Source organism: Salarias fasciatus, chromosome 16, assembly GCF_902148845.1.
Source record: "Salarias fasciatus chromosome 16, fSalaFa1.1, whole genome shotgun sequence".
Classification (NCBI taxonomy): Eukaryota; Metazoa; Chordata; class Actinopteri; order Blenniiformes; family Blenniidae; genus Salarias; species Salarias fasciatus.
The window spans coordinates 10,838,177-10,859,964 of record NC_043760.1 but is presented as its reverse complement, the minus strand read 5'-3'; the positions used below and the strand labels follow the sequence as shown (position 1 = coordinate 10,859,964).

At 41.4% G+C, this 21,788-nt stretch overlaps 1 protein-coding gene across 3 annotated transcripts in view; it reads left to right on the top strand.

The window, feature by feature from the left end:
- The first annotated feature begins 904 nt into the window (after nucleotides 1-904).
- The window catches only part of glsb (glutaminase b), a 37,658-nt gene continuing 16,774 nt past the window's right edge, over nucleotides 905-21,788 (top strand). For 2 of the 3 annotated variants that reach the window (XM_030112847.1, XM_030112848.1), the window contains exons 1-7: nucleotides 905-1,309; nucleotides 10,330-10,426; nucleotides 12,493-12,614; nucleotides 13,394-13,523; nucleotides 14,989-15,068; nucleotides 15,782-15,945; nucleotides 18,814-18,872. In XM_030112847.1, coding sequence (XP_029968707.1) covers nucleotides 996-1,309; nucleotides 10,330-10,426; nucleotides 12,493-12,614; nucleotides 13,394-13,523; nucleotides 14,989-15,068; nucleotides 15,782-15,945; nucleotides 18,814-18,872 — 966 coding nt within the window. In that variant the 5' untranslated portion in view covers nucleotides 905-995. Of the gene's footprint in view, nucleotides 1,310-10,329; nucleotides 10,427-12,492; nucleotides 12,615-13,393; nucleotides 13,524-14,988; nucleotides 15,069-15,781; nucleotides 15,946-18,813; nucleotides 18,873-19,784; nucleotides 21,621-21,788 lie in introns of those variants that run through there. The other variant, XM_030112849.1, reaches the window with a different exon arrangement.

Sequence of the window (21,788 nt, the reverse complement as noted above, 5' to 3'; positions counted from 1 at the left end):
CAATGTAAAATAAAATAAAATAAAATAAAATAAAATAAAATAAAATAAAATAAAATAAAATCAAGAACTTGGTTTGAAGTCTTTAATTTGCCATTAAAAATATGGACACTAGGTGACGCCCTCAGGTCAGCTCCTCAGGTAAACTGGTCCACAGACGGTGGGTACCTCACTGAAATGTATAAAATGTGTTTAATTTTATTCTTACTTTATCTTATTTGAAGGCTCTTTTAACAGTAGGTCTGGCAAAAGACTACTTTTAAAGGAATATCATACTAATTGAGGAGCAAGGTCTTTAAGAGCTTTAAAAAGATATGAAGGGGACCTTGAAATGTAACTGGAAGTCAGTATTTAAACTCCTTCTGATGTGGTCTCTTGCAACGTTGATTTTAATAATATCAATGGCAGTAATAATGAATAAATATGAATGCAATAATAATAATAATAATAATAATAATAATAATAATAGTAATAATGATGATGATGATGATGATGATAATAAATGTGTATTATTTGCGTAATTCAATGTGTGTGTAAATAAGTCTATATGTCCAAATAGTTGTGTGTGTGTTGGATATCGATTTAATTGTTTAGAAAGATTATTTACAAAGGGGTTGGTCACACACGTCTGTGCGTGCACGTATGGATATCGATATTAATTTTTAGAAAAATGCATAGCAGCACAGAGTCATTTAGAGCATTTTTATATGTGGTTTTATAATAATAATGAGGATAAGGAGGGACAAGAAGTGATTAACATAAACACTGTCCAATACCAAAGAAGAAAGCTCCATAAATTATGGTGCTCTGTTACGTCACTAGATTTCCACCAATGGGAGCAGCGGAAGGCGGTCACTGCTGCTCTATTTATGTCTGTCGGCCGGCGCGAGTGAGTCATCGCCTCTCAGACAGTGACCGTTTTTGAGACAGCACGCATTAACTCCGCTCGGATCTACTTGGAACCACAAATTTCTCTCTTATTGCTCGACAGGATTGAGATGTTACATTTTAGGCGACCAACAGTGCTCAAGGAGTTGTTTGAAGCCACCCTGAAGCGTCCTTTTCCCGACGGGAGACAGAAGACCTGGTTACCGAGCCGCTGCCTCTGCTGCTCCGGCGCCGCCTCCGTTGATGCCAGAGCCCTCTCCGCTCAGCTGAAGCTCCTCCATGCCGCCGCGCATCGCCCGGCGTTCCGCGCCGCGCCCTCCGCCGCCCCGTTCCGCTCGTACTGCACGAAAACCGAAGGTGCTCCTGTGGAGGTCGACGAGCAGCTGAAGAAGGATGGTGTCAGCGGCGAAGCGGGCAGCGACAAGTAGGTTTTGCCGATTCTTGGTGGGGGTGCTGACCCGAGTGACTCCGGGATGTGACGGTGCGCCGGCTGGCGCTTTATGGCGAGTCATGACGCAGACAGGCGAGAGCGGATGCGACGTTTGCCTTGTTAAAAATTAGTTATAAGCGAGCTAAATTGTCATCTACGCTTTATTATTATACAGCATATGTAAGGCTCCAACGTCACCTATGAGCAATTCACCTGAGTATGTTAGACCCTCCAGAAAAATGCGAGCAAAAATTCTTGATTATGCATACTTAAATCTCAGATTATGCGAGCTAAAATGCTTGATTATGCAAATGAATATGCAGGGTTTTTATGCCATTTTATGTGGTAAAATTGCGGACAGTTGTGAAGTATGCTGTGAAATATGCGAAAGGATGCCAGATATGTAAGTTACCCACTCTCTCTCTCTCTTTCTCTCTCTCTCTCGCACGCATGTGCGTGCGTACACACACACACACACACACACACACACACACACACTAAATCACATTCATTTTATATTAGTTCGTTATTTATCTTAAATAACTCACCAATGCTCATCAATGGAACACACACGCACACACACACACACACACACACACACACACACACACACACGCACACACACACACACACACACACACAGGTTTTAGCAATTGTGTGTGTGTGTGTGTGTGTGTGTGTGTGTGTGTGTGTGCAATTGCAAAATGCTAAAACCCATCAGTACGGTGTTTCAAATGAACTGGTTTCCTTGTTACCTGACTTCCTTCAGCACTTCCTGCTGCTGCTGCTAGTAGCAGCAGATGTTGAAATCAGACGCATTAAAAGTCTGACATGGCTTTTTGTCTGGTTTTTAACATCTATCAGCAACAAGGGACGTGAAAGAAACCCAGTCGCCAGTTAATAGGGAAACCAGTTCTTCCAAAACACTGGCTCCTCTCCGGTGTCTGGACACTTCTCCTCCTAGTTAGCTGCTGCGTTCAGGTGACTGGAGCAAGCTGCGGAAAACTGAAACTCCATCATTCACATGAAGGCAGCGGTGACAGCTGGACTCAGGAGACACTCAGGAGACACGTGAAGGAAGCGTGGACTATTTGCACAAAGGAACGGCTCTCAGACAGCTGTGATCCGGCTCTCATCATTCACTTAAAAGAACGTGTTCAAACGAATGTCTCGTTCATTGAACGTCACAGCACTTCAAGCGAGACCGTTTCTCTTTTTTTCACGGTAATGTGAGATTATTGCGGGAATTATGCGCCCTTTTGGAAAATATGTGGCCCCTGCATAATCAGCGGCAAAAGGGTGATTTATGCGTGAATTCATGCGATCGCATAATCGCGTTTTTCTGGAGGGTCTAGTATGTGATGCTAACTATGCTAACCTTCATCAGAGATTAGCCGCTCTCGCGCCATGTGTGTTGTGTCCTCATGGGAGCAGTGCACCGTGGCTCCGGGCCAAACACACCGTCTGCAGATACCTCAACCTAACCTGTTGTTAACCCGAATTTCACGTGGGGGGAGGTTAACTGTGTCTGTTCGTGTTGAGATAACACGCAGCGTGGCGCCACACTTGGGAAAGTGAAACAAGACAGGGCCTCATTAAAGGTCAACCACGGACTGAAGGGTTACTACACTCCAACTCAACAGAGTTCACACACATAAAGACTAAATACAGCACAGCCAGGGCCCTTAAATCACCTCCAAGCCCCACGACGGTTGAAGAAACCATTGTCATCTGTGTTACCTCACATGGCTTCTAGTGATTTCTATCATGACCTTCTCCTTCACGCCACGTAATGCTCTCGCCTGGATACCCTAACCTGATGAGTAGCAATACAAATCACATCTCATTGTAGTTTTAAATTGGAATTAAACCAGTTGAACACATCATTCTTCTCAGTAATGTATGTATATTGTATGTTGACTTAAAGTAGGCACTGTCATGTGTATGTGGAGCAGTAGGAATTAACTAATCTGTCTTTCTATACTAGTGACTGACTCAAATTAAAAGTGAGTTATCTGAACCATTTTGAACAGGGATGTCAGGGGCCACACATCACAATTTCATCTTGAATGGCCAGACTGGTAAAACATCTATATTTTCACAAAACCAAAATATTACTGAAAATGGCTACAGTGTGGTGAAGTCAATCTTTTTTGATAACCTCTCTTGCTAATTACAGTGAAATGTCCAATAGCTGTTGCATTTGGCATGTTTTTACTATTTCCCCCTGACAGGATGGTTTAGGCCAGTTTGATAGCAACAAGGTAACTGTCTTGCGGCCTGGGTTTTCCCTGCAGGTTGGGCTTTTCCCATGGGTCATTTGTTTGACACCCCTGCTTTAGAGATTTGTTGACAATTGTCTGGATTTCCAGCAACATTATTAAATGTAAGAATATACTGTAAGTTGGTGCAGGGTTAAAAATTAAATCTCAAAGATTTGTTATTGTCTATGATTGTATATTTATTTATTGCTAAAGTTAGACAGGAAGGAGCATAGATTGTGATCATTATCAATATCTACTGACTTGAACAGTTAAATTGGTCTGGCCATATTGCACAGCCTTGTGGTACATATTAGTATGTATATATACACACACTTAATGGAAAGGGCAAAAATAAAGTGCACTACATTGATTAAAGGTGTTTACCACGCTCTTGTGTTGCAGTTACACAAGAATACAATTCTAAAATTAAACTACAGAAACTCTATGCATGAATAATAATATGCCTTTTATTCATAATAATCTTTTTGTCTCGGTAATCTGTGAGCGTCTTGCTTGGGGAGGAAAAGTAGATGGAAAATGTTCCAGTGTGCTCTGTGCCAACTTTTCACTGACCTGAAACCAACTCCGAATACATCGTGACTGCTTCAACAAGACTGGAGTTAACTCTTTTTGACCACATTTACAGCTTTTCAAAGAGTTTTCACATTGCTTCAATAATTCAAAAGCTTTAAGGATAAACAAAGGTTAGTTCTTAAAATGCCAGTGTCAAACAGTAATAACTGAAGGGAGATGAAGAAAGCCAAAGCCAAGTTTCCTTAAAATCCAGTTGAAAAAAAGACACTAATTACTCCATACTATTACGCATACAACTGAGTTCACATTAACTTGCTTAAAACTTTGCACAAAACGTTGCTAAACAGCAGCTGATTTTGTACCAGAGGAGGTAATCTGTACCTCAGTATTTATGACTTTGTATTATTGTAGCAGCAGTTCTAAATGTCTACTATTTAAGGGTATTATTGTTACTTTTGTCAGTCTTTTTTCTTAAAAGTGTCTGCACTTCTACTTCAGTAAAGACTGTCATCTTACATCATCTACCTCTCTGTTGTAGACTTGTAAAGGATACATGTTATTTGCAGTTTTCGCTTGCACAATTGTTCGATCAAATAGTAGATATTCCCTTCATTGTCCCACAATGAAAAATGTTTGTTACAGCAGCCAGTAAGAGGAAAAAAAAACCAAGAATCATAAATAAGTATATATAAACAGTATCAATAAAATGTTCAAGGTCGAGCATAGACAAATGTTTAATAGAAATCACATAACTCCATGTGTTTCATTTAAAACCTGAAGCACTGCCGTTACCGTAGACTTTATTCGTAGCACAAAGTAAGCTGTAAATATAGAAAAAAAAGTCTGCCAAGATTTGGATTCTTTAATTAAAGAGAAGCGTGTCTACAGTTTCATTGAGTTTCCCAGCAGTCAGCTGGCTGAGTGCAGTGACGCAGAGCACGTGGTTTCCCTTTGAACCACAGCACTTTTTTTGTGGGATATTTCCTGACCTAGAAAGGAAGATATAAGTGGGCGAGGCGTCGTCACCATTGAGCTATGAAGTGGAGAGTTGGTTTTTTTCCACTGAGCCTTCTGCTTTCATATAATGGCTCTGGATGGATGGGTTTCCTCCTTCCTGCCCTGTGGAAGTTCAAAAATGAAACGGTGTCACACAGCTTCAGCTTCTCCCCACAGTTGTTTTCTGGTATGTGAAAGAATTTCATTCAGTCATGTTTATTCCATATCAAGAAGTGTGACCAAATGCATGTTCTGTTTGCACTGGATGGTTTCCTTCTATAGTATCAATCATGGTTGTAAAATCCTCATGTCCTGTTCTCATTTTAGGGACATTGATCCTGTGATTCACACATTGTGGGTCATATCTGTCTGTGCACATGATCAGATTACTGACGGTGACTCACTGCTGCAGAAGGAAGCATGGTTAATAATGTGCATGCCTGAAGTGTGACGAAATAACCCCATTGATATAGCGGCAAAGAGGAACAGTGATTTCTCCTCCGGTTTCATCATAATTTAAATAACGGGATTCAAATATTGTGTATCTCAGGCTGTAGACTGTGCCAGAGGTCTGGTGTAAATTCAGTGACGGATTATATTCGACTGAGACCTCTTGGCCATGTTGTGTAGGAAGAATGTCCTTGGCTCTGTGCCATTTACCTGGAGCTGTCTGTGCCATTACTTTCAACAGTAGTGGGTGGAGCCGGAGTGGATTAAGACGATGTAAACAGACAAATTGCTCTTTTGATCTTCACAACTTAATTGAAATGAAGCTTGAATGTATACCTTAAAGACATTAATCCTGGTCACTGATGTGGTCCTGTTCAGAGTTCCTCTTGATCCCTCTCACTTCCAGATCTTGTAATGCTTCAATGTCTGTGTATGTCTTTGGTCTACAGCTTATTCTTATATGCATTTTTTGTTTTCTTTATTTTATTTGTATAATATGGTCTCATGACTGTCATAAGGTCATTGTCTTATTTTATGTTTAAAATCATTTAGTCTCCATGTTTAAACGTCTTTGAGTGCTGACGTGAAGAAGGGTCATCACTTTACATGAGACACAGTCGCTGTTTCGGCTCAGAGAGGACATAGATTGATGGGCTTTCTGCTGTTACTGCTTATTGGGACTGAACATTTTACTTTTGAAGCATCTTTTAGCATTATCATCAGCATTATGTACCAATCGGTTACTGAGATTTATACCTTCAGTCAGTAACTCAGTTTAAAGATGCATTTTCAGTGAGCGTCTCCCACCATCTGAGAGCAACAAATGGAATGGATGATCTCTGAAACTGACATTCATTCTGTTTTTTTCCAGTCGTTTATGTTTGACCTGAGTGGTTAACACATTTTTCTGTTGTGTGACAGGATTTATTACTCCTTTATTGCCAAAGGTGAACCAAAGGGCGGGGGGGTGGTGACAGCCTGGTCATCTCAATAAACAGTCTCCTCCAGAGCCTAAAAAACACATAAAAAGGGTTTTTACCTTGTATCCAGGGGACTCTTGAAGTGTTCTGCTTACATCGATGACCAGGACTCAAAATGGCAAATGGACTGAGCCATCTGGCCACGCTGGTTTTTAAATACACCACTGCAAACAAAACGGGGAATTCAGGCAGTATTCACACCTGATTGTGCAGTTTAAACACACCGCTCATTTACCTCCCTTCACGTTGCTCATCTATTGCCAGCTGAGACTTTCAGTCACTCAAACCAAAGGATTATGTGAAGTGGACATGTGGCACGTGTTAAGACAGCCATCTGTGGAGTACTGGAAACATTCGAACAGTTTGTCGTTATTTGTTTTTTTTTTTTTTTTTTCTGCTATGGGGCGCAATAACTACACTATTTGCTTCAAAAACTCAAGATTTGACCTCTGCTATGACTTGCTTTGCTCTGATCTGCTGCTAAGCAGACCTGTATTCTGAGCTACAAGGAAAATGCAAAGTGTGTAAAGAGTGTTTCTTGTACTGTCGCTAGTTCACATAGACATAGATAGTTGATTTAGCTTTTCTTTTTTTTTTTGGGGGGGGGGGCAGGGGGGCACCAATAAGGGTCGATGTATTTGCTTTTTTTTTTGTTAACATCCTAGGCTGATTTCACGTCTATGCAGCAGAATTATACATGCCTGAAACTGCACTTCACTTCTCAGATTTACTTCAAAACTCTTAAAACTTGTAATCCTTTAAAGCTAGGGTTGGCGATCTGAATTAGATACATGTTTTTAAATACTGGTTAAAATGATCTTTATGACCCGATGGGAAGCAATTCATAGCGTGTTCTTAAAGAAGAGCGGAGAATATCCGCTATCTACAGCAGGAGTAAAACAGGAAAAACAGCAACCAGTAGTCTTGCCGGGACACCTTGGTTGTAAACCAATCAAATCCCTTCGCCGTTCTACCTGCCCCCTGCACGTACATGTCAATAGCGTGCACTGGCCCTGGTTCAGTGCGCGCGTAGAAGGACAGAGCGTTGTTGCAGAATGGCGGAGAAGAATGTTTGGGGGTTTACTTACCGTTGAGTGCGCCATAACTTGGCGTAGTGCGAATAAAGAAAAACGACGCGCTGAGGACAGGTTAGTATTGTAACAACGGTGCTCGTGCATGTAAGCGGATGCTGGATGTTGGAAAAACTATCCCAAGTGAATAGTACCGATTTGATTTTCTTGATATTCATTTGACTTGTAAGATATCTACCCTTACACAAAACTACGGTCCCTCACATGTGGATAACTTCATGCAAAAACAACCATTGTCACCTTCTCATTTCACTCCCTCATGTCTGTTAAAGGTTTCCTCTATTGATAATGGAAATGAAGCAGTCACTGCTTAATCTGTAAACTGCAGAACAGTTTCCATATACTTATTACAACCACTGTTCCAATATATTCTGAAAAACTGTCAGTGATATAAATATTGGTCCATGTACCATGGCTTTATTATGTGTGACAAGATGACAGTGTGCAGTGCTGCTCGAGATTGATCCTGTTTTTTGTTAGATATGTGTGTTCATAGGGAAACCTGACTAAAGATGTTGGATATTTGTCTGCAACACAGACTGAAAATAGGTGAGGGGAACTTGGAATTTCTGGCGAGAGGTCAGAACTATAGAGTTCACCACAAATTTGTATAACTGCATATACTTTACGACTGTTACTGTGGATTTAGACTAATGATCTTGTCTAACAGGTTTTTGCTTCAGCAGCACATTATATGTCGGTAAATCTAGTGTGTTTATTTTTAGTAGCTGTCAATTATATTGCTAAAATGAATGTAGATTTACAAAAAATGCAAAATGCAGATAATGTATGCCGCGTAATAGATGCATATCATAAGCAAATGCTAATACTGAACACGGAGAGATGTGTTACAGAAGTTTTCAGAGGCTTAGTGACGTCCTTTCCCACTAATACGTTGATCCTGCCTTGACGCTCCTTTAATCACCCTGATGTGCCCTCATGCCTTCTGCAGTCGCTTCACGGTCGCCCGCCTGCCAATTGGCCGCAGCACGTATTGGAACAGAAACACAAACACACCTTTCCCCACTTAACGGCATGTGTTGGTGGTTAATGAGCTTCTCTTTAATTTCTCCGTCCCACCAGCAGCGACAAACGGTTTAAGGGTTTCAGAGCTCAGCTTCAGCGGTTTGTTCCCTGCCTTGCCTCAACATGTTTTCTCACAAGTACATCTATATTTACTTTAAGTGTACTCATAAATATATCAGGATGAGTATTTCCACTTGCCTTGTGACTCTGCGGCGCACACATTGATAGTGCTGTTGTAGGGACAGATGTCGAGTCAATAACTCTCCCTTTCAATTATACACGCCTCACCTGCAGTCCTTTCAGAGGATTCTTGTTTGTTTGCGCACGTTCAGGCGCTGCTACCTGGCCTGGGTCAGGAATGTTTGCTCTGTGGGGAACAGAGGCGCACTGACTGGGAAAGGTAGAAACGAATCCTGGAATTTGAAATGCTCACGTGTCCATGGTGCTCACCAGCGACAGTACCCTCAAATCCTGTGTCATGTAGCACATGGCTTTATTTTGGAGTTTCCATCACACAGAATAAATTCGCACAAAATTAAAAAATACCACTTGAGATTCATATGTGAATGTATACGCTTTGTAGATGTTTGCCAGCTGGGCCTTCTAGGGGGGAAGATGGACAAAGTGGGAAAATATGTGACTACCTCCATAAAGTGAAGTTTTGCTACAAAGCAAGGCATTTATTCCCATATCTTTCAATTAAAAGTAGTTTTGATAAGTCATTATTTAGTCACATACTTTTCCCTCCTGAGTTTTGTCTGGTAATGGTTGTTCACTGTAATCTGTGAACATCTAGCAACCTGTTTAAGCTTTTATTTTACGGATTGGGGACACACTTTTTTTAATTTGATTTGTACTCACTTTGAGCTTATGTGAAGGCCGTGTGCATTACACTGCTCAGTTCTGTGTCTTCTCTTGTGGAGTTTGAAAATTAGCCTTGTATGAAGGTCCACATTCAGTTTTCTCCCCCGGGACAGAACCGAGTCTTCTCTGCTGCAGGCCGCGCTGCTGCGTCATGACCAGCGTGTGAACGGGCCACAATGTTGGCTTTATTAATCCACTGTCCACAGACGGATGACTCGGACTGAAGGCCGGAGAATTCCTGGAATTCAGGCCTGGTCTGATATTTCTCCGTCCAGACACCACAGCTAAACCCAAATGTGAGCCGATGTGTAGCTGCGCTGCAGAGGAGAGCGAGGAGTTGACTTAAAGTCTTGCGCAACATTATAGACCTGCTTTTCAGCAGCAGTTTAGGTTTCAGTGTAATATCTTCTCATATCCTGCTGTAAATTGTCAACTGGTACCTCTGCCAACAGGAAACATTAGGTAATGCTGGGATTATGTGCATGACAAAGCCTTTAATTACTTTGTTACACTCACACACACCTGTGGCTAAAGCTTCCCCTTGGACTGCCTATTTCTAGTATGTGTCTCTGAAATCCTTCACTAATGTGATAAGACTATCAACAGCCACAGATAAGCTCTGTGTTTACATCATTAACTCAGGAAGTGGAGGCAGATTTTATTGTGGTTTATGCCGCGTGTTTTATCCCATGTAAAAAAAAAAAAAAACTAAAAATAGACGTCCTTCAAGAGTTTCTTCTCTCCTTATGGATTGCTATTTAACTGAAAAAAAATTGTTTCTTGTGTTTCTCTCTCTCTCTGTAACGCAGGAGAAGAAATGCAGGAATCCTCCCCAGTTTGGAGGATTTGCTCTTCTACACAGTCGCTGAAGGTCAAGAGAAGATTCCTGCTCACAAGTTCCTCACGGTAAGTCCTGCGGATTCAATGCAGCATGGTGCCTTTGTAGTTTTAATAAGTGTACACACACATAAACCAGTCAGCCTTAACATTACTGAGGATGGGGTGATCCAATCTAGTATCAGTTTCATTATTAATGTGCGTTTAACATGTTTACACTCGTTGCACTTTTCTGTTATTTCAAAAACTTTGATTTGTCGTTGTTACCTGAGCAAGAATGGAATTAATTTATGGTCCTCGGATGAAGCAGCCCTTTGTATGTGATTTGGAGAGAGCTGGTGTTAGAGAGGTTTTCCCCATCGTGGATATCCATCTAGAATTCAATAAATATTGACCGTCAAGTTGAAACTCTTACAGTTGTATATTTGTTTTGCTGTTAACAGGATTTCCTGTTTTCCTGGCTTTCTTCTCTTACCCTATACTTACCTCAAGTTGCCTTTTAGGACATACATTCATACTTTTGTACTTTTCATACTTGACTGTACACAGGAGTTCATTACAGCCTCATGTAAAATCAACAGTAATGGCAATGATAATAATAAAACTAACAGCTCTGGTGTCAGAATAGTATCTGTCTCAGCAGATATTCAAATTAAAATATCGGGATCGGAAGTGAAGCCTTGCAGATTGGTGCATCCCTAAACATTACAACCACTGGTGAAGGGAATAACACTGATCATGTCTTTATATTGACACCTGTTAGTGCGATATAGCAGACATTTTGTTTCCTCAGCAGAAAAATTGGAAGTGAAAGTACTCAAGATTTTGACAAGAACTAGTTTTTTGTCTTCATGACTGTATCAGAGCAGCTTTCACCCGTAGCTCCTGTTGGCTGGTCTGGTTGTGTTCCAAAGAAGGAGTACGAGTGGACTGGTGACGGGGTCGTAGAGGTGCAGTGAGTCCCACAGAGGCCCCACCTCTTAACTGCAGCACCTAAAGGATCTGCTGCTAACGTCCCAGTGCCAAATAACACAGCTCACCTTAACAAGTTCAGCAGAGTTCACGCTTTAACAGATCAATCCTGTTTTGGCAGTTCGAGGTTTATCTCCAAAATCCAAAGCAGGTGGTTGTAAAGTTATGGCTGATCATCTAATGATAACATAGCTCCTGGGCGACGACCAGGGTAGATTTTAGATGTGGGAAGTACAAATATTTAGTAACCTCACCTGAGCAGACTCTTCGGGCGTCTTTGCCATTTTTCAGATATTTATTTTTCCTATATTTTTTTCATGAGGCTTCTCAAAGTGTCACAAGCAAATTTTCAGCGTCATTTATTTTGCTACGTAGACTCGTTACATAACCTAGCCACCTCATGGAACATTATATTCAGTGGAAAACACCAGAAGAGAAAATGATCGGACAGAGACTGAGCTGCAAACCATTTGATGTCAAACAACGACACTGACATTTCCTATCAGCTCACCTGTTTGTGTTAAACTGGTGGCAAAAGCCTCAGAAATTAAATATAAGTGCATATTCCAACATTTTATTATTATTTCAAAAGAACCTGTATCTCCCAAACAGTCCGTGGATAATAACTGACATCTAGGAGTGTTTGTCAGGTTGACTTGACTTCCTGTCTCCATATTTTCTCTGACAAAAATGGCTGAGTATAGATTACAACACAGATGTTATTTAATTTTCATTGATTATTTGTTTAATTTCTATTGCATAAAATGTGTTACTGGTAGTGGTAAGGAGATTAAATTTATAATAATTTTGTCATTGCTCTGTCAGCATTCAAATGTTTTTTGTTTTTTCTTTGTAAAAAATTAATTCGAAATCCCGAACTGTGATTTTTATTTCTTTTTTTCTCAAGCCACACTGGTCAAAGGCTTCGGAACAAATTTTAAAATGCTGAATTCAGTTTAATTTTACATGACAGACCCGAGCCTAAACAAAATGTGCCTCTGATGATAAAAGCAGATTTAGAGCAGCTAAACATTCCATGGTGAACTTACTTTGATAAGAGAAATATCTTAATTCTTCAAAGAATTTCCAGTCATGTCCTTAAACTTTCACACAGTTTCATTTCCAGTATAGTTGATAGTTTGACTTGTTTCTTTTTTTTCCAGGCACTAAAAGCCACTGGCCTTCGCACTGGAGATCCCAGACTGAAGGAATGCATGGAGACCCTCAAAGAAACCCTGAAGAACACTTCAGACGGCGTCACTCTGGACAGGCACTTGTTCAAAAAGTAAGGCTGGTCCTTTCTGCTTTTGGCTGTCTGCATCAGTGGCACCTTATTTTCTTTTATCCCCTCATATCCCAGTAATCTGTGCTCACTCCAGCCTGGAAAGAAGCATTGTGTGTATTTTGATTGCCACAATAAGCAAATTTAAACACGCAAGTTTTCATTTGCTTATTACACAAATACAAAATGCGTTCATCAAACATCATGACTCTTCATTTCTTACAGAACAAACTATCAGTAGTGTAGGTATGCAGCTTTTTTCACTGGTTTTCATTGTAATTTAATAGATGAATAATAAACCCTTTTGTTATACACACTTCACTAAAATTTGCCAGAGAATTCTGTTATATAGTCATGTTAATATGCTCTGTCTTCCTTTTTTAGAGTAAAGCCTCAGACTCAGCAGTTTCACCTCTGGCGAGTTTAGCTTTATGTATTGGTTTCACTTCCCAATATCTTTATTTTGTGAAGTTATGAATGAAATATTTCAGTGTTTGTCCAACTGGATTACAGTTCAGCGTTTAAGACTTTTCAATAATACACACAGAGTGTTCATGATTTTCAGAAACCGTTGATGCTTGATAAAGTGAGCCGATAAGCTGAGCTTGATGAAGCTGATCAATATGTTGTCGTGATGAAGCCTCTTCATCAAACTTCTGTTTTCTACATTCTGTGGAAGCTTGTCAGACCACACAGTTGCCAACTGGGTTGACAAACTTTCCTCTCCGGGTTGCATGCAGTCATGATTTTTTGAGCATGCTTATTTGTGGTTTGTCCATCAGGTGTGTCCAGAGCAACATTGTCCTGCTCACTCAGGCCTTCCGCAAGAAGTTCGTCATCCCAGACTTCCAGTCCTTCACCTCCCATATTGATGAGCTGTATGAGAATGCCAAAACTCTTGCTGGAGGACAGGTGTGTCCTGAGATCCGTGACTCTTCTCTCTTTTTCCCGGTACATCGTGATAATTACCCAATCGTTCCCACGGGCGTGTTGTGTCCGTCTGCATCCAGGTGGGCTCAAATGTGTAGACCAGGCTTACGGTTGTTTCCATTACTATACTGTAGTGGAAGAACCAGCGCTATAGAACAGGAAAAAAATATCCACCCTTGAACATGCTCAAAGTAACACAGTGGTGTTTCCAGCCTTGGTGAGTTTGCTGCTACTTTCACATGCCGGTCAAGTATTTCTGCTTCGGTGAAGTTCTGTTTGTTGAGACCTGACATTAGAAAGTAGATCAAGACTATCTGGCAGTCATTCCCAGACACGTCTGCAGCGTGGTCGTTTCAGGGTTTCTTCCATTTACACTGCTGTGATTCAACTAGAAGACAATGTTTTAGTCTCCTCTCTCTCATCCTTTCACCCTCACTGTACTCTGCAGACACTCAGACACACCCATTTGTTTTGTTTTAGCTTTGTTGCTGGATGACTAAGAGCCAAAAAATGAGATTTTATCTTTGGAATGTGCCATCAGTTATAGACATAATACTTAGCAGCAACTCCCCATTTTCTGCACTGTGATGCCAGAATTTTTGTTTTCTCTTTAGATACACCAATCAGCACATTCCAGATGTATCCTCATAAAGAAATACTGTTCAGAAAACTGTTTCTTCATGAAAAAATGAGTGGGAGAGCTGCTATTTCTTGCTTGTGGAAAAACACAGACTGGAAGTTGGAGATGTTATGGAGAGCTCAGAAATGCTAATGTTAAGTGGCTGTACATGAACTTTAGGAGAAAACTCTTTGAAAATAGAGATATTGCCCTAGCTTAAGCAGTAAGATAGCTACAAAAAACAGTAATTATGTGATAAGAATAGAAGTGAAGTTTATCAGTAATATTGACTTAGAAGGCATTACTTCAGCCCCGTATATGCTCATTTATCAGCAGATTTATTTTAAAGGGCTGACTTGTGGGATGCTTTTTCTCACACTGATTAGGTAAGTGGTTATTTCCGAGTTTCTTCTCAAATGAATGCACAGCAAGCATGTTTTAGGTACTTGATATTTTGCAGCTGGTTACCAAGACTTTCCATTTCCGTGACGACACATTCATCAAATTGATCCGGCTGAGCAGAGATGTGTGAAACCATTCAGTACCACGATTCAGCACTTCCCTCCCACTGGTTTGATCTAAATAATTGAAGTGGTTAGTCGGTGTGGCGGCTGGAGGACGTTAAGGTAAGCTCTCCTAACCTCCATGTTCAAGGGTGGATTGCTCCTTTCTCTGGATGCTGATTTGATCCGAGTCTGGTCTTTGTGCGCTGTCGGCAGTGTGACTTTTCCATTGAAGCCCGAGCCCCGGCAGACGTCAGCGGTGTAAAGTGAGCCGCCGCTGTTCCGCTGCCGACACACACGCTCACCTGCCCCAATTCTCTTTCAGGTCGCAGACTACATTCCTCAACTGGCCAAATTCAGCCCCGACCTGTGGGCGGTCTCCCTGTGCACCGTCGACGGACAGAGGTGAGGCCGCAGACTCAACACGATGGCCATGGTTTAACATTTTAGGACGTCACCTGTAACACCTGCTCGATGTTTTTAAGTTGGTGTTGCACTTCCTGTCGTGAGCATTCCTGCCTGAAATGACCTCTTTCTGCCCCAGGCTTGTTAAATAAGTACTGAAGCCCATCCTGAGCTGTCAGAGAGAAATGCTAACAGGCCAGTTTATTATTGATATTACCTGGGACAACCATAAACTACCGCTTAAGTGAGAACACCTGGTGACATTGACGTTAAGTGTGAGCGACCTTGCAACCTTGCAAAAGAAAGCAGCCGAATAACCTCTGACAGTTTTTTTTAATGAAATGCTGTTTGAAGTGTTCACCTTGAAATATTGTGTAATGATAAATTATTGATAGAAGCAGCCTGTTTCTTTTTCGTTATGTTGGATTTCATGTGCGTTATCTCAGGTGTTGTGTAACGTCGGTTGGTGTTTTGATCGGCCTGTTCTCTGTTATGCTCCCGTAAAATTCCATGGCAGTATGTTTGTGGAGCAGAAGAAGTCATAAAGATAACCTTGTTGTGTTTCTTTGCTGTGTGACTTCAGTTTATGGTTTCTTCAGCGCTGCCTCATTGAGAAGCGTAAACTTCAGTGTTTTTGTCCACATTTTCCTGATCATAGACGCAGCGGTTGCCTTGCCCTGCTTAGATAACGTGATATCTATTGTCTGTTGCAGACACACTGTGGGAGACACCAAGGTCCCCTTCTGTTTGCAGTCGTGTGTGAAGCCCCTGAAGTACGCCGTCGCCGTTCACGACCACGGCACAGAGTACGTGCACAGCTTCATCGGGAAGGAGCCCAGCGGCCTCCGATTCAATAAACTCTTCCTCAATGATGAAGGTGAGTTTTGTTTGCTCCTTCTTTACGTGCGTAGCTGGTGTCTTATCAGCCCATAAACACAGCCGTGTGCTCCAGTGGAGAGCAGGTCTGATAACCCACTGTGCCATGTGGCGTCAACAGGGTGCAGTTTCCTGTTTTTTACATAAGAAAACTGCTGTTATTTCAGTCGCATTATTGAAGCTGCGATGGAAAAAAACACAACGGGGCAAGCTGTTACACTATCGCGTTGACACATCAGTTGATTCATGTTGTCACACATTATTGCTTTTTTATGTTATTGATATGATATGAACACACCTACAGACACAAAGCACGAGGCAGAGGAGGGGTGGGATGTTGAATAATACTGTCTTGGGATCTCAGGGTTGCAAACACTTTCGATTTCGACTGACGTCAACTTTAGACTCTTATACATCTCAGAGATATAAGATGACCCCGAAGATGAGGATCATATATTGATAAAGACTCTGCTGACCAAGTCTTGTTATAACCTCATTTTTACTTTCTAAAGCAAAAAACTAATTAAAATTGGACAGATGTCGACATTTTTGTGTATCGGCCACAGGACACTGATGCACGCAGGCTTAAACACACAGGGGTGACTAACATTGCAGCTTTCCTGTAGTTTCACTTTCTCTTGCCTTTGAGTGTCAGGAGTCACTTTATATCAGTCCACTCTGTTGAAGCCAGTAAATCACCCACACGAATGCCAACAAGGCCATGTTAGAGTGGGAAAGTACAAACTCCATTAATATTCCTGATTAATAATGTTTCTCTTGTTCAAGAATTTGTCACTGCTTGGTGTTGCATTTTGGTTTATATTTCAGTATCTTTTATAGAATCAAAATGCATAGAACTCTATTTTTGAATGTGTCAGTTGATGCTAATTGCATTGCTGTTGGAGGGAGCATGAAACGAAGAGGTAGCTCTCACTCTCCTGACTGCACAAGCTGCAGAGACTTTGCTAAGTTTTGATTATCATATCTAAACGGTGTACATGGGGGGGGGGGTGAAAAGGACCCGGTTTAGTCCCTCTGCATTTTTGGCATTCTCCTCATAGACGGCTACTGTGTGCAGCATTTCCCCATGACCCAGGGATGTCTGTGGGCTGGTCTGTCTCCACATTCTTGGTTAGTTAGTCATCAGTGGCATCAGGGCAGAGAACGTGCTGGAGCTGTGAGGGGTGTGAGTCAGATGTAAGCACTAGCAAGCTGTGTGGAGAGTTTGTTTAAACATCACCGTGAAAATACTCACAGTGGCCTCAAACTATTCACCACGCTCAGCAGGTGAAGACATTTAGACAGAATAGTTAACAGGGTCGTCGGTGGAAATGCCCCAATCCTCAAATCGGTGCTTCTCTTATCACGAGGATCTCCCAGAGATCGCGCTGTTGAATAAACGAGGAAATGCGTGGGAGGCAGGCTGAGGGAGGAATCCTTTCTGTCATTAGTTTCCACAGTATTGTTTAATCCGAAGAGGAAGCGCACTTCAGGAAAGGACTGAGATAAGAGAAAAATGAATCGTCGGGATGAATAACCAGATGACATAACTTCACTTTCATTTCTCCTTTTTTACTAGATCTTTCTTTCGCTGAGTCTCCCTGCGTAGTCGCTGTGCTCACACTGGAATGTTTGTGAGCCGCTTTATGAGCACAGATAACCGCCAGCCCCCTCACATCCACTCACAGTGGACCAGATACTTCTGCCTGCCAGACAAACACAAATGTTCTCCACAGCAGTTGTAATGCAGCCACGATGTGAAGAGTTTAGTGTGCTGTTCTTTGACAAATAGATTCAAACTCATTACACCCACAGGAGCTTATGACGCATCAGTAGGTATCTGCAATACCGTTTGTTTGCAGCTCCGAGTTTCTCAAGGCTTGATTGCATATTTTGTTCGGCAGCTTTAATTCAAATCAAAGATGTTGAGTCTATTTAAGCTCATGGCTCTGAGGGCCAGTCGACTTTTTTCTCCACAACCAACTCATCCAACCATGTATTTATGAACCTTCTGACTGTCGGTATTTGATTGAGGTTTGAGACTTTGCTGGCATTAAGCCAGCATAATGTCGGGGATTTTTATGTACTTCACATCTCAGTGCTTGGTGACACCAATGTGAAGCTGTGGGTGGGCAAGAATCTGGCAGCGTGAGACATCTGCAGCTGCTACAGTAATCATTTGATTTGTTGTGATGGGATGTATAATTTAGCATAATTATACAACAAATTAATCAATTATTGTGGTTAGCTCAGTTAGAACATTTCTGGTTTGATTAGTGGAGCCATTAATAATGAGAATCGAGGGAGCATTTAGTATAGGATCTGCATGTTTTCTCTTTGTGTGGGTACTTATTCACAGAGTAGTCTGGCTTGTTCAGTTACATTTTTATTACTATAGCGTCTTAAATAATGATATATCGTCAACCGTTTCTCGAAGAGAAGAAGTGAACCAAACAGGAGGTGGAGTATTTGCTCCTGCATTAGCACACTATGTAATGGCTTCCTGGTCCTGATGTTAAGATTGGCCTGTTCTGTTAGTTTGTGAGGGCGGACTAATCATTGTCCCTTAAGGATCATTTCACCTCAACCAACACCCCGGAACATTTTCTTTAAATTGTCACCTTGCCAATCTGATCATGTTTCTCCACTTTAAGTCGATGTAAACATTTCATATCTTGTCCATCAACCTTCAAACCCAAAAAGCTGTGTCTTTTCTCCTTGCACTGCTTTGCTTATTTTTAATATCTTAAGTCAATGTGTGCTCAGTGCGTACTTGACACCTGTTGTTTGATGTGTCTATAGACTGAGCTCTTGATTCTCAAACCTGACCTTTGATTGTGCATCTAATGAAGCTCTTGTTGTCTTCCAGATAAGCCCCACAACCCCATGGTGAACGCTGGCGCTATTGTTTGTACTTCACTGATAAAGGTAAAAGCAGACACACTTGTTTCCTGTGTCTCTCCATCTCTTTCTCTCTTGATGAGTGTTTTCATGTGCAGTCAGTGTCACTTCCTGTGAAACCTTTGCAAGAAAACGCCGTGTACGGCCGGAATCGCTGAGCTGCTTTATCAGTGAGATAAACCTAAGGCTAATATTGGCAGCAGATAAGAACAAAGTGACCCTTATTAACCCCTTTTGTGTTTGAACACAGAAAAACTCACAGATTTTAATACCATCATCGCATGCGTTTCTCTCCACTGCGTTCAGAGATTTACAATCCTTGACTCGGCTAAGTCGCTCCTTCAGTCCACTGCCATGTGCTCGGTCGTGGTGTTAAGGCTTTGCTAATCGTTCCTGAAGGGCATTTAGCTGCCTCTGTTCTCACACTCTGATTGTGCCAGTTGAAAATAACCTGCCAAACACAGGTGCAGGCATACACACACACGCACACACACACACATGCGGAAGGAGTCCCATCAGGAGTCGGCTCATCACGCTCAGCGTCGCCCTGTTTGAATCCAGGAATCAGCCGACAGATCCAACCAGTTTCACCCAGTTAAATGTGGCTCGGCTCGGCTGCTATCTTTGTCCGTGGGTTTACACACACGGGCAGTGTCGAGCCTCTTAATCTGATCATAGCAGTGATCAGATTATTAGCATGATCATTCTGACCTTTAATTCTTTAACTCTACCAGGAGCTCTCTGCTTGATTAGTGCTAGCAGTGAATTAGCACAGACACGCACTCAGAGGAGCGGATCACACGTTTCCTGTCAGCTGTGTTTATCGAACACCTGGTTTTTTGTTTGTTTTTGTTTTTTTTTTTTAAATTCTTTTTCATGCCTTTTTACTGTGCAAATAATTCACTGATTATTACATTATTAGCAAGGATTTAACTGGAGTTTTACCTTTAGTTTTTTTTTCTCCCAAGCACTTTAAACTCCTTGAATGACTAATGAAACACTGTGAGCTGGAGGGCATGATCATTTAGTTTTTATTAAACTTGAAAAGACGCCAGCCAACTCGATGCCAACAACAAATTTTACAGGAACTTTCTTGTATAGGTGTTGTCATAATAACACCACCTTTTCTCTGCACATGAAGACATGTGTGGAAACACGTGATATTTGTTTGTCTGTAGCTCAAGCGTGTATCTCTTCAGTGCCCACGTGTTATTGGAATTCTATTTCCTTTATAAGCTATTGTTACACAAATAAGACATTTAAAACAAATGAACCCGGTCTATCATGTTCTTGATCACATTTTCACAACCAACAGAAGGATTTATTATGAGCGCTGTCAGATTTATAATCGGTTAATCACAGAATCTGCTCTGTTTGTGCAACCGATTCAACAAGTCTGCAACAAGAGTTATATAAAGCAACATGCTAATGTACTAAAGTTGTTCGATGACCTGTTTAAGCAGTTTAATACTTTATCAGCACAGGTCACAGTGATAGGTGTAACTCTGAATGTAGAGGTCGTTGTGAATTTCCAGCCACCAGCGACATTGTTTCTGCTCCACGTTCCCATCGGCCCCGTTTTCAGATGCAGCCAGATTAACCGGTAATCATCCCACAGCTCTGGACTGACACCACGTTGGTAACCAGCTGGTAGAGTTAGTTAACAGCTGCGCGGATTTATTAGGATGTGATGCAAGAAACGGCTAATTAGTGCTATTTTTTTATTTTTTTTTTTAATGCCATTCTGTTACTTAACAGAAAATGGTTTCACTTCCTGTAACACCACTGATGTAGTAACCTCAGTATTTATCAGGGGAATTAGAGCTCCCATTTTTGACTTGATAAATAATTACACAATGCTAATTACCTACTCAGTATTTCGTAATAATCACCAATCACTTCTAGTATTTTATGGCCATTTAAAAAGTTGAGATTTTACAGGAGAAAAATGTAGCAGCGGTTTTCAAAGTTTAAGATGGGCCTACCCTGAAACAGCAGGAATAGTCTGGGTTTGTTGTTGGTTTTTTTTAACTACGTAGATGTCTGCTTGTACTGCCTATGGAGAATAGTAATGTTATAATGTTAAGATATCAGGAAGTCCAGAATTCAGCCAAGATTTACTATTGAAAGACAAAGCATTAGAGGCATCTGTGAGGGGGAGCTCATCTTATCACTCTTTGAAAGCCGCTGCAGTAGTCAGTAGTTGTAACTGAAGGAAAAGTGAGCTTTGTTAAGCTACTTTCCCACATTCATGTCATTCAGCGTGCACACGATTTCCCAAACACTGCAGCGTTTGATGTGAGCAGACGGGCTAACAGTGGCGTTATTCTCAGGTCCTCCTCACGTACCCCGTAGCGCCTGCATGTGTGTCTCTAGTTTAGTCCGCCAGGTTTCCCGGCGGTTACTGATTCATGCAGACTTTTTTTTCTCCCCCTCAACACCTTCATCAGTACTGACCTGCCTAAAACAAACCCAGAGGTGATTCACTTGCTGAGAAGATGATGTGTTTGTGTCTTCATCAGCTCACCAGAGATTTTAATGTATTGCTTTGTTTTTTTTTTCTTAATGTGTACATATATATATTTTTTTTATTAATGGAAGCACAGGTTGCAGAGATAGCTTTTGGGGAAAGCTATGCGATGGTTGCCTCCCCACATTGTTGTTACATGGTGCTTTTGAAAGGCTACATGTTGTTGCTGTTTTTGTATGTTGCATATTTTCCAGACTTAGGAACTGTGGGAAATAATGACTGCTGCTGCAGGTCAAATGACGTTGGTAATTTTTTCTTCCTTTTCCATATCTATCTCCTCACTCTCTCCCCGATCTCCCCCCGATCCGTCCCCTCTCCTTCTGTCTGTCTCTCTCTCTCTCTCTCTCTGCCTATCCTCCGATCAGCTCTGTAGAAACCCCCCCATTTAGTGACTCTAACACCTCATTCAGTGT